Source organism: Lygodium microphyllum, chromosome 7 (genome assembly GCF_053477565.2).
Source record: "Lygodium microphyllum isolate KBCC chromosome 7, Lygodium_microphyllum_v1.1.10, whole genome shotgun sequence".
In the NCBI taxonomy this organism is placed as follows: Eukaryota; Viridiplantae; Streptophyta; class Polypodiopsida; order Schizaeales; family Lygodiaceae; genus Lygodium; species Lygodium microphyllum.
Window position 1 is genome coordinate 165,870,684 of NC_141141.1, and position 13,500 is coordinate 165,884,183.

Genomic DNA, 13,500 nt, shown 5'->3' on the forward strand with positions numbered 1-13,500 from the left:
TGTTGGCACGACTCTCTCATGCGATCCATCACCCTCCTCCCCTCATCATTCATGATGATGACTCCTGACCTATCATCTACCAGGTAGGCATACCACTCTGGGGTATGCCTAAAATGGGTCCTCTCCCATCTGCGACCACGCTTCTGGGCATATCCAGGAGACCCATGTACATCTGGTGTACCGACCGAGGTAGTATCTATGAGAGTAGCACCCATAGGAGTACCACCTGCAGACGACTGAGCAAAAGCCGGAGTGACTGGAGTAGATGTCCCCACAAGTGTGACAAATCTCGGAGGTGACATAACTCTAGCAGAACAACGAGATGGAGACACCGCGTCCGTGCCTCCATAGCAACCATCTGAGCCATGAGAGCGAGGAGTAGCATTTGTATCCCAAGCCGACCGTGGGCTCAGTGCATTCATATCTCTGCAGCATCCCCCTGACCCTGAAGCACTCCCTCCATCTAGCCCAAGTCTGGAGCGTCGACCTCGTCTGCTCGAAGCCGAAGCATCTGATCGTGCCAAAGTAGATCTAATAGAGCGGCTTGACGATGTATGAGACATCTCCTAGTTTGCCATGTCTCTGAATCTCGCCATCTAATCTAGAGAGATGTGCATGAAGATATCCTGCAACTCCTCATCGCTCATCCCTCGACTCATCCTAATGATCTAAGTATCCACAAAGGTCACCTCCACAGATAAAAAATGCTGTTAGCATAATCAATTTAAATCATACAAAGCATGCTTACATAAATCTTAAAAAAATGATCTTACTTAAAATGCATATCTTATGTACCCTTATAAGCGATTAGTCAACGAATTGAGTAAGTGGATACTCCAAGTATGAAGTATCCTATGGTCCCATGTCAATCTCTTGACACAACTCAAAAGGTCGATAGAAATGTCACCACAAAAGGATGAGTCCACCTTGTTCTCAAAGAATCCTTGGACTCTTGTATTTCCATCATTGTTACCCGATGCTGGCTCCTCTACATACTCCAAGATTTCCATGGCCTCCACCCTTGCAATATCGACCCTTCTATTTGCATATTGTCCTCATCTATACTCGGAACATTTCTTTTGTAATGTGTCCACCTGTTCCCTTCAGGATACGTCTTAGAGTCCATTGGAAAGAGATCTAGAAAGCTTTGCTCCGCACTCCCATGGAATGTTACGGGGTTTGCGATCTAAGACTTTCCGCATCTGCCGCGTAGCGGAAGTATTTTGGCTGTTCCCACTTAGGACCGACTTGAATCATGGTTTTCCCTAATGGTCATTTTCTAAACGGCAACTAGCGTCAAACCCCGAATGAACTACTTTACGCAGAAACGCCAGGGTTGAAGCGGGTTCACCCTGCACTTGGTTCCAGGAGAATGGGAAACGAGAGGGATGTAAGGCTCGACCTCTCTACCATAAGGCCTAGCCCCATTTCATTCCCCTAAAACAGCGTAAATCGGGATTATTATAACCTAGAGTCTAGGTCAGCGCCTTTGCTATTCATTTCCTTTGAGACAATCTTCTTGCTGTCCATTATGATTGAGAAAAGTTCCCGGCCAACCGGGACCACCCATTCGTAGGACAGACCCATGGCCACATCCACCGCACTTTCCTCAGGTTGTTTTAGTTATCTAATTACCTACCACATTTAGTTGGACATGCATTAAGCAGCTTCCTTAATTAGTCTGTTAGGCACCGGTTGCTTCACGTAATCATAGCACTTGACATAGAAAAATAGTGTCAAACAAGTTTCTTTTCAACAGGTTATCATATTTATCTTTGGAATATATTCATAAAGTCCAGCCCGTAGGCTTATCCATAATCCGCCCGAAGACTATCCAGCAATCCACAAGGATTACCAATCCAAGATTCCGCCCGTAGACTAGTATGCGGACCTCGAGATCCAATCCTAAGTCACATTGGCCTCTTGTGCAAGGCCCGAGAAGGCGAGGGATTTATGGCCAGAGCCCCCCCCCCCCGGCACCAAGCGTCCTCCTGCTCCAAGTAGCGCTTAATGGAGAGACCTCTCGCAATGGGTTCGGTCCACCTTACCGGCGCGGTTAACAACCCCCTTGGTTAGGGTCAGGCAGACAGTCGGGGGTAACTGAGGCTGCCTCTCCCTTCAGGCCTTCAACCTGAAGCATTAGATATATTTTCATCCTTAAATTCCTTGAGAAAACAAAGCAATCAGTGCTCTTTAAACTATTACAAGCACAATCATTTCCAGTGGTCGTTATTTTGGCCAACTGCTAAGGAGTGAATCCTTCTCTCCGAATGCATCCAACATTCAATCCGGGATCAATTGCGACTCGGCAAGATCCCTAAGGGTTTGTTTGTTAGCCCTTATGTCCTTGGGTTAGGGCCGTACCTTATTAACCCAGCTTAACCAATACCTTAAGTTCTATTAGCAGTAATTATGTTATTCCAAATTATTGATTGATCTTTTGCTTCCAAGAAATTTATCTAATCCCCTTATCTTGGTCACCTTTCCCAAGAAAGGTACTATATCAGGATGACTACTCATCCTCTTGCAAGATAAACTTGCGCAAGAATCTGTCAATCTCATTCCGAGGAATTGGCCATTCTCTTGTGGTCAACCCACAAGATCATGCAACTCTGCAACTTGTTGCACAAGTGTTGCATCTATCCATGGGACTATTTTACCCATCGAACGGTGCCTTCTAATCACGGAATCATGATTAGATCGGAAATAGGGTTAGGGTGTATTCATATTCAATCCGTTCCCGATTGCACTAGGCCGACATCGTCGGTCCTAGGGTTCCAACTCAAACCGAGTTTCATCTTTTTAGTGAGTGATCCTTAGGGTAGAAACTCTAGATTGTTTCTTGCAAGTATATCCTATTGTCCCTACATTCCGTTAATGTGGGCAAGTCTTTAGGGTATGAGAGTTTCAACTTGGCAATAAGCGCGACTAGGTCACATCCTCAACGTGCTAAACCCTAATTAGCACTTGGGATAGGTTGCATCGATTTAACCATTCCTAAGCGATTCCTTTATGGTTTAGGTGTTTAGGGTAAACCAATTTACTTGTCTATTCATGAAGATATTGTCTTGGTCAAAGAGAAGAAAAACTAGTTGCATTACGATTCCATACACGATTCATTGCCTACATATGATTAGATTTACAACCCTTAACTTTTCTTGTTAAGATCAAAGCGTATATTAAGTTACGGCATAATTTCCATTGATGCATTCACGATTCATGCTGCTAAGCTTTTAGGGTTTATGTTAAAGCGAACCATGCAACCTTTTCCTAATTTCATTTCTGAATGAATTATTCGTATGCTGAATGAGCATTACACAACCTTTCATAACTACTTACGTAGTTGATTGAGATTTATGCCAATTGACTAGAGTTTAATCTACTTCATGCAGCCCTAGAATCATTTCCATGCCTTGCAAATTCCTATGGTTGTTAGCAATCTTCTTTAATGAATCCTTGCGAAGGAAGAGATGTCTAATAATGCAACATGCGATTTTATCTTTCCATGCATAATCAAAGTGTACAACAATAATTTCAACTTTGTAAAGATGATCATTAGTTGATCTAAATTCGTTACTTTGCAATGCATAAAAACAACTTGCTAAGAATGCAGAGACGTCTTATGTCCTTCTTTCATTCGTTTCTTTGAAAAATACAAATGATCGATTCTTCAATTGTGAGTTATTTCCTTAAATTAGTCAATGTATTTCAAGCGCAAAAGTGCATCATTATCAAACTCGGTGGATTTGACAAGCATAAGCGCAACCTAATTCCATGAATTAACCATGCATGTTTGTAATACTTCGACATAAATCAAGAAATAGGAAGAAAACCTGGACTTGTGGGTTCAGTGAAATGTCCACATGAATGTTAGGAGATGATCCTCCTGTGGTTGCATCTTGTGCCTTTTTAGGGGCCATTGCGAATTCAACCTTCTTGCCTTGGCCGCAGACTTATGATCTTAGCCTGTCTCCCTCACACGTGCAATTCCTTTTGAGATTCAACTTCCTTGACCGATGCACCGTCTTGCGGAATTGGGCTTTGGAAGGCCTTATAGGCTTCCTCCTCGAAGCTCGGAGGAAAGAGAAGTTAACTTTAGGAGGGTTCAATGGGAGAGCCCTTAAACCCGGCAAAAAGTTTGGGCTTGTGACGGGTACAATAGGAAAGGCTTTAAATCCCGGTTATAATGGGCTTACGTGAGTCCACGGAAAGGACTTTACAACCGGAAAAATGGCTTTTTGGGAATGTAAGGGAAAGGGGACTTGGAAATTCCGGATATAATAGGGCCTTCACGACAAGGGATACAATGGATTGAAAAGACTTTGTGTGGGAAGGGTTTTAAAAGGAAACCCGAGGTAAAGAGGCTTTGTGGAAATGCTATAGAAAGGCTTTAAAAAGGAACCGGGCTAAGGTAACTTTTGGGGAATCCAAAGGCCGAAAGGGTTTAATTCCCGGGGGATAAAAACCCCTTGTGTAAGAGTGAAATAGAAAAGGGGTTTTAAAGGAACCCAGGGGTAATAAAAACCCGCTTAAGAAGGCAATAGAAATTGGTTTTAAAGAAACCCGGGGGTTAAAAGGACTTGCATGGGAATTTCAATGAGAAATGGGGCTTAGAGAGCCCCCATAGAAGCTTCCAACAAGCTTCCAGGAAGCTTTTGGGGGACGTGTGGTCGTGAAGGAGGGAAGTGGCGACGCGGAGACCTACAGAAGGCGGCATCTGGTGGCTCTCCTGCGGTAGCTCTTCCTCACGGTGCACCACATGACAACATTGCTCTCCTCTCTCTCTCTCTCGGCTTGGCGGCGTCACGACCCTTTCTCCTCTTACTCCCGCCCCCCCCCCCCCACCGGGGGTTTTTTTATATAGGATAGGGAGAGGAGACCTCTCTCCCCCACGCGGCCAGTTGCATGGCCATTCTCCCTTCCACGACCTCCAGCAAGTGAGCTTACGCATCCGCGCTTCACTCCCTCCCCTCTAGCACGGCCTTTGGCTTAGGGGAAAGAAGGGTTTTTTTTTTTAAATGCCATAAATCTATTAATTCCCTCTTGACCTCTTCCCAAGAGGAGGTTCACATGTAAATATGCAGGTTCCTTTAACCCTTAGTCTTGATTTTTTCCAGTGGAGGGCCATGTTGTGTACAACATAAAGATCACATCGTCTGTATCTTCAATGCCCGAATTGTCATTGCATGAGACTTACGCGGCTCATAACATTTTTCAGTAGAAATATTACAGCTTTGATCATATACTCTCGCACTTTGGGGAGCTAAAGGTATAACATACCACCATCGAGGTTGTCGGGGGTTTGAATAGAAGATTTACTTGTTCACAAACACATACAAGAGAGATTTAACTATTGTGACATATACCATGTCGTAATACAATTAACAAACAAATGAGTTTATGCACTTGTTCACAATGGGCTGGCAACACAAAGGTGTTGCGCAAATCCGTCCTTTTTTTTTGGAATCTATTTCGAGAAATCCAAATGGACCTCGTCGAACTGTTGCTCCAGCTCTTTCAAGTACCACTTTGAACCACTACACATCGAATAGTATTATGGAGAAGCTACGGTAATCCACCATAATAATACTTTGCAAGTTTCCAAAATATTACATCTCATCTATAACCGTGTTTGGATCCATTGCTCTCGTCGTCGGCTCTCTTGCTCAAACCTTACCATGATACCACAGTCTATTGTGGAGCGCATTTGGTCAATACACTCCACACAGAAATGTCATCCGTGCGACCATGTTGCACTATATATTTTTTATTGTACCACTAAAACACTCAATTAGTTGTTCCATATAAAATATAGATACGAAAAATCCTAAACACGTCATCACCTTTGGACTACATCCCCTCGAGAATTCCCACTCCTTGGTTGAGACCTCCGCCCCTTCACGAGACGCTGCGGTCAAAGCTCCATGCAACCATCACATTGACATAAACCGTGGCATCTCCTCCATGTCCTTTGGATATCAAATCAATCGATGGTGCGTACTACATCGAAATTCAGATCGATCTTCCTCTCGATCTTTGCTAGCTTGCTGGTACCTAGCGAGCCACATCTCCATAGAGACATGGTGCAACATACAAAAGCAATAGTGTCGAAAAAAATCATAAAACACCTTGAAAAATCACAAATGTTTTTAATGATAGTGCCGAAAAGAAATCAATGAAGCGTACGTACAAGGTACCTGATCAACTCGCTCACACTCACATCGCTCCACCCATATTTTGCTTGCACACTTAGGAATGCAAGCAGTGTCTTCAGGAGAGATACTTGGCACCCATCATATAATGGTATGGATGCTTCCTCTCTAAGCGGATCAGAAGTCTCGACATCCATGGGAATCAATGCATCGATCATTGCCTCCATCTCAGGCTCCAAGATTGTAGGTAAGTCTCAAAGGCTATATGTCTCCTCTGGTATTGACAGTATAGATTGGGTAGTGCCTTCCAAGTGATGGATTGGCTCAGGAACTCCATCCATCGCATACCCACGAACTCTTCTAATTGGCCGCAAAGGGTGCACTCCTTCTTGGGACGAGATGTCACCTCCCTAGATAGAAAATTTTCCAGCCACACCCAATCTTTTTGTATATGGTATTCAATTAGCTTGCGAGTACAATGCATGATTGATATTAACTTTTCTTACCATTTGCTGAAAATCCAAGATCGCTTGATCAATGATCTCATATTGAAACTCGCCAAAGCGTCGTACATGTTCTATAGACAATTAATGTTTTTGTCGAATTGCCAGCTTACATTGAGAGCAAGGACATGGGACACGCTGATTAAGATACACCTCGCAATCTTGAACATCAAGACCTTCATCGTTTTCCATGTTGTCTACGTTATGACAAACTTTTTTTTTTTGTTATCATTCTTTTTTTCTTTCTTAAATTGTTTAAGAAGGGATCTCTCTCTCTTTGTTTTTTATCCATTCATTATCTCCTCTCATTCCATCTCTCTCTCTTTTTCTCTTTCTTTATTTTGTTGTATATTTATTCCCTCTCTCTCGTTCCTTCTTCTTTTTTCTCTTCCTCCCCCTCTCTCATTTTCTTTAACAAAATATATATCTCTCTTTGTTTTTTATCCATACTACAAACAAGAAAAGAAAAAAAACTACTATTACTACCACTACTACAACAACAACAACAAATAAGAAAACTAGACAACAATAAACAAGAAAACAAAAAAAACCATTACTACAACAACAACAACAACAACAAATAAGAAAACCACTACTACTACTACAACCACGACTACGATGACTACGACTACGACCACAACTATGACTACGACCACGACCATGACCATGACTACGACTACGACGACGACGACGATCATGACTACGACTATGACCACGACCACGACCACGACCACGACCACAACCAGGACCACTATAATAAACAAGAAAAGAAGAAAAAACAACAACAACTACTACTACTACTACTACTACTACTACTACAATAACCACGACTATGACCACGACTACTACTATCATTACCACTACCACTATAATAAACAAGAAAAGAAGAAAAAACAATAACAATAACTACTACTACTACTACTACTACTACTACTACTACTACTACTACTACTACTACTACTACTACTACTACTACTACTAGAAAAAACAACAACAACAACAACTACTACTACTACTACAATAACCACGACTATGACCACGACTACTACTATCATTACCACTACCACTATAATAAACAAGAAAAGAAGAAAAAACAATAACAATAACAACAACTACTACCAAAAAAAACAAAAAAACAAAAAAACAAAAAAACAAAAAAACAAAAAAACAAAAAAACAAAAAAACAAAAAAACAAAAAAACAAAAAAAAACAAGAAAACTAAACAATAATAAACAAGAAAGGAAAAAAAAACTACTACTACTACTACTACTACTACTACTACTACTACAAACAAGAAAACATGTAATATTTCCACTTGAAATATTACTACTACTAGTACTATAAACAAGAAAAGAAGAAAATACTACTACTACTACTACTATTTTAAAAAAAAAACTAAACAATAATAAACAAGAAAAGAAAAAAAAAACTATTACTACTACTACTACTACTACTACTACTACTACTACTACTACTACTACAAACAAGAAAACATGTAATATTTCCACTTGAAATATTAAGGAGCTTTGATCACCACACGCCGCGAAAAAAAAAACTATGCAAAACCATCTCTTGCGTCGACTAATGAAAGTGGCCAAGTGACTACTACTACTACTACTACTACTACTACTACTACTACTACTACTACTACTACTACTACTACTACTACTACTACTACTACTACTACTACTACTACTACTACTAGAAAAAACAACAACAACAACAACTACTACTACTACTACAATAACCACGACTATGACCACGACTACTACTATCATTACCACTACCACTATAATAAACAAGAAAAGAAGAAAAAACAATAACAATAACAACAACTACTACAAAAAAAAACAAAAAAACAAAAAAACAAAAAAACAAAAAAACAAAAAAAAACAAGAAAACTAAACAATAATAAACAAGAAAAGAAAAAAAAACTACGACTAGTACTACTACTACTACTACTACTACTACAAACAAGAAAACATGTAATATTTCCACTTGAAATATTACTACTACTAGTACTATAAACAAGAAAAGAAGAAAATACTACTACTACTACTACTATTTTAAAAAAAAAACTAAACAATAATAAACAAGAAAAGAAAAAAAACTACTACTACTACTACTACTACTACTACTACTACTACTACAAACAAGAAAACATGTAATATTTCCACTTGAAATATTAAGGAGCTTTGATCACCACACGCCGCGAAAAAAAAAACTATGCAAAACCATCTCTTGCGTCGACTAATGAAAGTGGCCAAGTGACTACTACTACTACTACTACTACTACTACTAGAAAAAACAACAACAACAACAACTACTACTACTACTACAATAACCACGACTATGACCACGACTACTACTATCATTACCACTACCACTATAATAAACAAGAAAAGAAGAAAAAACAATAACAATAACAACAACTACTACAAAAAAAAACAAAAAAACAAAAAAACAAAAAAACAAAAAAACAAAAAAACAAAAAAACAAAAAAACAAAAAAACAAAAAAAAACAAGAAAACTAAACAATAATAAACAAGAAAAGAAAAAAAAACTACTACTAGTACTACTACTACTACTACTACTACTACAAACAAGAAAACATGTAATATTTCCACTTGAAATATTACTACTACTAGTACTATAAACAAGAAAAGAAGAAAATACTACTACTACTACTACTATTTTAAAAAAAAAACTAAACAATAATAAACAAGAAAAGAAAAAAAACTACTACTACTACTACTACTACTACTACTACTACCACTACTACCACTACTACCACTACTACCACTACTACTACAAACAAGAAAACATGTAATATTTCCACTTGAAATATTAAGGAGCTTTGATCACCACACGCCGCGAAAAAAAAAACTATGCAAAACCATCTCTTGCGTCGACTAATGAAAGTGGCCAAGTGATTACCCGCGTGCACGATAAAAATCCCCATCTGCGAGGTGCAATCAAGGCTGAGGTTCAAAACCACAAAGCCGCGTGAGAACACCCTTATGGGAAAAAGGGAAAATTGAAAATAGTGAGAATTTGGGAAAAAAAAATTTCTAATTATCCCTTTCCCCAACCGACGCATGGCTAGAGGAGAGGGAGTGTATCGGGAGTGTGAGAAGGAGTGAGTGTGATGGAATGCATGGGGAGAAGGGATGAGGCATGAAGCCTCCATATGGTGGAGCTTCCCTTTCCCCCCTTAAGGCTATGTGAACCCCCCCTGTGGACAAAGTGAAGGGAGGATCAGAGGAACAGAGAGAGGACGCTGCTACGCTGACGATCAAAGGGGAGGAAGAGGACGTTGCTGCCACTGCCATGAAAATCGCCGCCCTGCCACACTCGGTCCACCACGCCACTGCCATACTCCCCGCCACCATCGCCATAGATCACTACCCCCCCTTCATCGTCCAAATCTCCTTCCAATCATTAGCCTCCTTTCTTCCACGTGATCCTGGGAAGCAAAGCTTCCTAGAAGCTTCTTGGAAGCTTCTAAAGGCAAGGCCTTAAGCCTTGTGCACACAGATTGTCCCCGAGAAAATAAAATCCCAACCTCCTTAGGCCCTATGCATACATCTCATTCCCGAGGTTCAAGATCCAAGCTTCCAAAGGCCTGATCCCACACAGGAGAGAAAATTCGCAGACTGTAAGTCTTCAAGATGCGTGTATAAATCAAGGGAAGCCGCTGCAACAAAAGTACACTGCATAAATGGCCCCAAAACAGAAGGTACAAGGCACACGTGCGGAGGTCTCTTCCCCGAACATACACGTGGACATCCCCATGAGCCCTCAAGCCCAGGTTTTACGCATTTAACTCCACGTAAAAGAAATGCATTAAGCACGATAACTTTCATGGAAAGGAAGCATTTATGCAAGTTTCTAATTCACCTAGCCTAGTTAAAATGCATTTGGGGAAATTGCCTACTCGAATAATTTACTAGAATTAATGCATGACATGACATTGGGTAATTTGCATTTCCAATATTATGAATGAAAATTACCTATCCATTTTACGAGCTTACTAGCATGTTGAGTTGTCGTGCGTTTCAAAGTGACAAGCCTAAACGCATTGTTAAGTGCATTTTTAATTAGTCATGGAAAGAATAAAGCGTATGTTGCTTTTAGGCAATAACTTCCTTGTTGTGATGCACATGAGGAAAAATCGTTATCATCTATTAGTTGTTGTCCAAAAAATTGCATAGCATGGGATTGAAACCACTGACATGCAAGTTGCATGCAAAAGATGCTTGGAAATGGATTAAAACAACCCTAGTCTTAGTCTTGCATGAACTTCATTAACGAAGTTGTATCTAAGGGTTGCATGCTATATATTCGTCATACGGAAAATTCATTTCATCAAGAGTTGCATTTAGGAAAGGTTGCATGGCTTATCAAAGCATGAAATTCAATTTCTTGGACAAAAAGTTGTAGGCATAATTCCTTAACATAAATCCTAGTAGGTCCTATGTAAGTTATTCTCCAAATTATCGTTCGTTCCGACTTTAGCAAGGAAAGAGAAGGGTTATTGCCAAGAATCGCGTTGTCGTGCTGCTGCGCATCCGAGCCGTATACACCTCCATTTTTTTTGTTGTGCATTTGTGTTATTTTTCCGCGTGTGATTCATTGTGTGTGATTAATGCATTACGATAATCCGTCCTTTCAGTACCCACATCCAATGTATATATTCCGCTAGTATGTCTGTGTGTTTCTGTTTGGATGCATGGTGTGTGTGTGTGTTAGAAAAATATGAAAAACTGATGCCAAAGGACATTATCAAGCTGATAATTTCAATGATGATCTCTAAGAAAAGTGCAGGGAATTGTGGAATCAAAGGAAGCTTTGTTGAAGCCGACATTTAAGCTATGAAGATATAGGTTACATGAGAACAAGGTGGACATAATATGCGGGACAAATCATTTTTGAAGAAGATACATTATCACTACATGCCATGGAGAAGAAGGGTTCATATGCCTTTGCCTTTGATGGGAGGAATCTCCGCAGCTGTCTCAAAGACTGCATCCCCATAGAACGTGTCAATCCAGCAAATTCCAGAATTTACCAATTAAAAAGAAGGTTCACGAGAACAATATCCACATGTCTTGGTAAGAGATTTGACAGATGAGGTTCATGGCTTGAGAAAGGAATTAATCCTCAACAAAAAGATCTGGTCACCTTTTAAAGTTAGTTATGGTGTTGAAGACAAAATTAAATGTGGACTTTCCACATGGCACACACAGTCAACAGAGAGTGAGCTCAAGGAGTTCACTTCTGTGTTACAAGCAATCCAATCAAATATTGGTTCAGAATTTTGGGATGTTAAGCAAAAAGGAGATATAGCGACTTGCCCTGTTTTGAGGGGAATCCACTATAACTGGTGTGCTCTCTTTCAGGGGTACTGGGAATCTAATATGGGAGCTGACTGCTGAATTTTTCGGAGGAAAAAAGCGAGAAGAAAGCAGGTTGTCAGGGTTGATGTTTTCGAGGAGAACAGGGCTTCTGCAGACATGGATGTGGGACCGAAAAGCCATCGAGTAGAAAAAAGAACTTTTTGATATGGAGGACTGTTCTCAATCCACATACAAAAGAATTTGTGCCGACTTCAGTTAGATCAATTTCTTGTCCTGTACATATTTAATATCTTCCATACTACTTTACGAGGACCTCTTGAGACTTGTCTGCTGAACCACCTCTTAGAGATGGACGCAAGTTGCTTCTTAGCAAGGACTTTCTGGAAGCATGTAGTCATGCATATGGCGTCTTTCCCAAAGTAGAGGATGCACAGGCTCGAAGCTTTTCTGAAAAATATCTGAATGTGGTTGATCATCTCAGAAAAATTCAGCAAAGGTGTGCCGCTTCTTTCTGGCCTTATTGAGAATGCATCTCTATATTTAGCAAAAGTGTCTTGCTCTTCACAATATGACGACCCTTGAGAACTGCAGAGCTATTGTCACGAATTGATCCTAATGGGCACTCTGAAAAATGGAGGAAAGCTGTGGCTAATTATGTGAAAAGGCTTATTCATAGATGTTTTGATTGTGAGGTTTTTACATTTGGTTCGGTGCCACTAAAAACATATCTTCCAGATGGGGACATTGATTTGACTGCATTCAATAGACATCAACACCTCAGAGATAACTGGGCAAATGATGTGCACTCCATTCTCAAAGATGAAGAAAGAAGAGAAGATGCAGAATTTTGTGTCAGAGAGGTGCAATATATACATGCTGAGGTGAAAATTGTCAAGTGCCTTGTGGAGAACATTGTTGTAGATGTCTCATTCAATCAACTTGGTGGGATGTGCACCCTCTGTTTTCTTGAAGAGGTGGATCGTTTGATCAAAAGAGATCACTTATTTAAGCGCAATATTATTCTTGTCAAAGCCTGGTGCTACTATGAAAGTAGGTTGTTGGGTGCCCATCATGGCCTCATATCTGCTTATGCTTTGGAAGATTCACGCAGTGTTTTCGATCAGCTTCTGAACTGTGATGCAGTGTCATGAATTTCAGCATATTCCAGATATGATCAGCACCTTACTGCGGGGTGCCCATGTTGTCGTCATCATCCTCACTGAATTTCTGCTGATCTAGCTGTAAAGACTTTACAAATTGCAGAGAATGCTCTATCTTGGAAGAGTGTCAGACGTTGGCTTACTTTGGTTGGTTTTAAGGAGCTCTCAAACACGGCAGTGACTTTGCATTTACAGTTCATAAAGCATGTGTCATCCCATGAGCATGTGGTAATAATAGAATTGTTGCTAAGGATTATAGGTATCACTTTCAGCATTTCAAGGTCACGCAAAAGATATCAGAGTTGGCTGATTCTTCCATTAGAAG

At 40.2% G+C, this 13,500-nt stretch overlaps 1 protein-coding gene across 1 annotated transcript; it reads left to right on the forward strand.

Annotated features, from left to right (window-relative positions):
* Positions 1-12,477: 12,477 nt before the first annotated feature.
* LOC148034214 (uncharacterized) lies at positions 12,478-13,166 on the forward strand. The gene is made up of 2 exons (XM_087681024.1): positions 12,478-12,511; positions 12,607-13,166. The coding sequence occupies exons 1-2, from the start codon at positions 12,478-12,480 to the stop codon at positions 13,164-13,166; spliced, it is 594 nt and encodes a 197-aa protein (XP_087537150.1).
* The last annotated feature ends 334 nt before the right edge of the window (positions 13,167-13,500 follow it).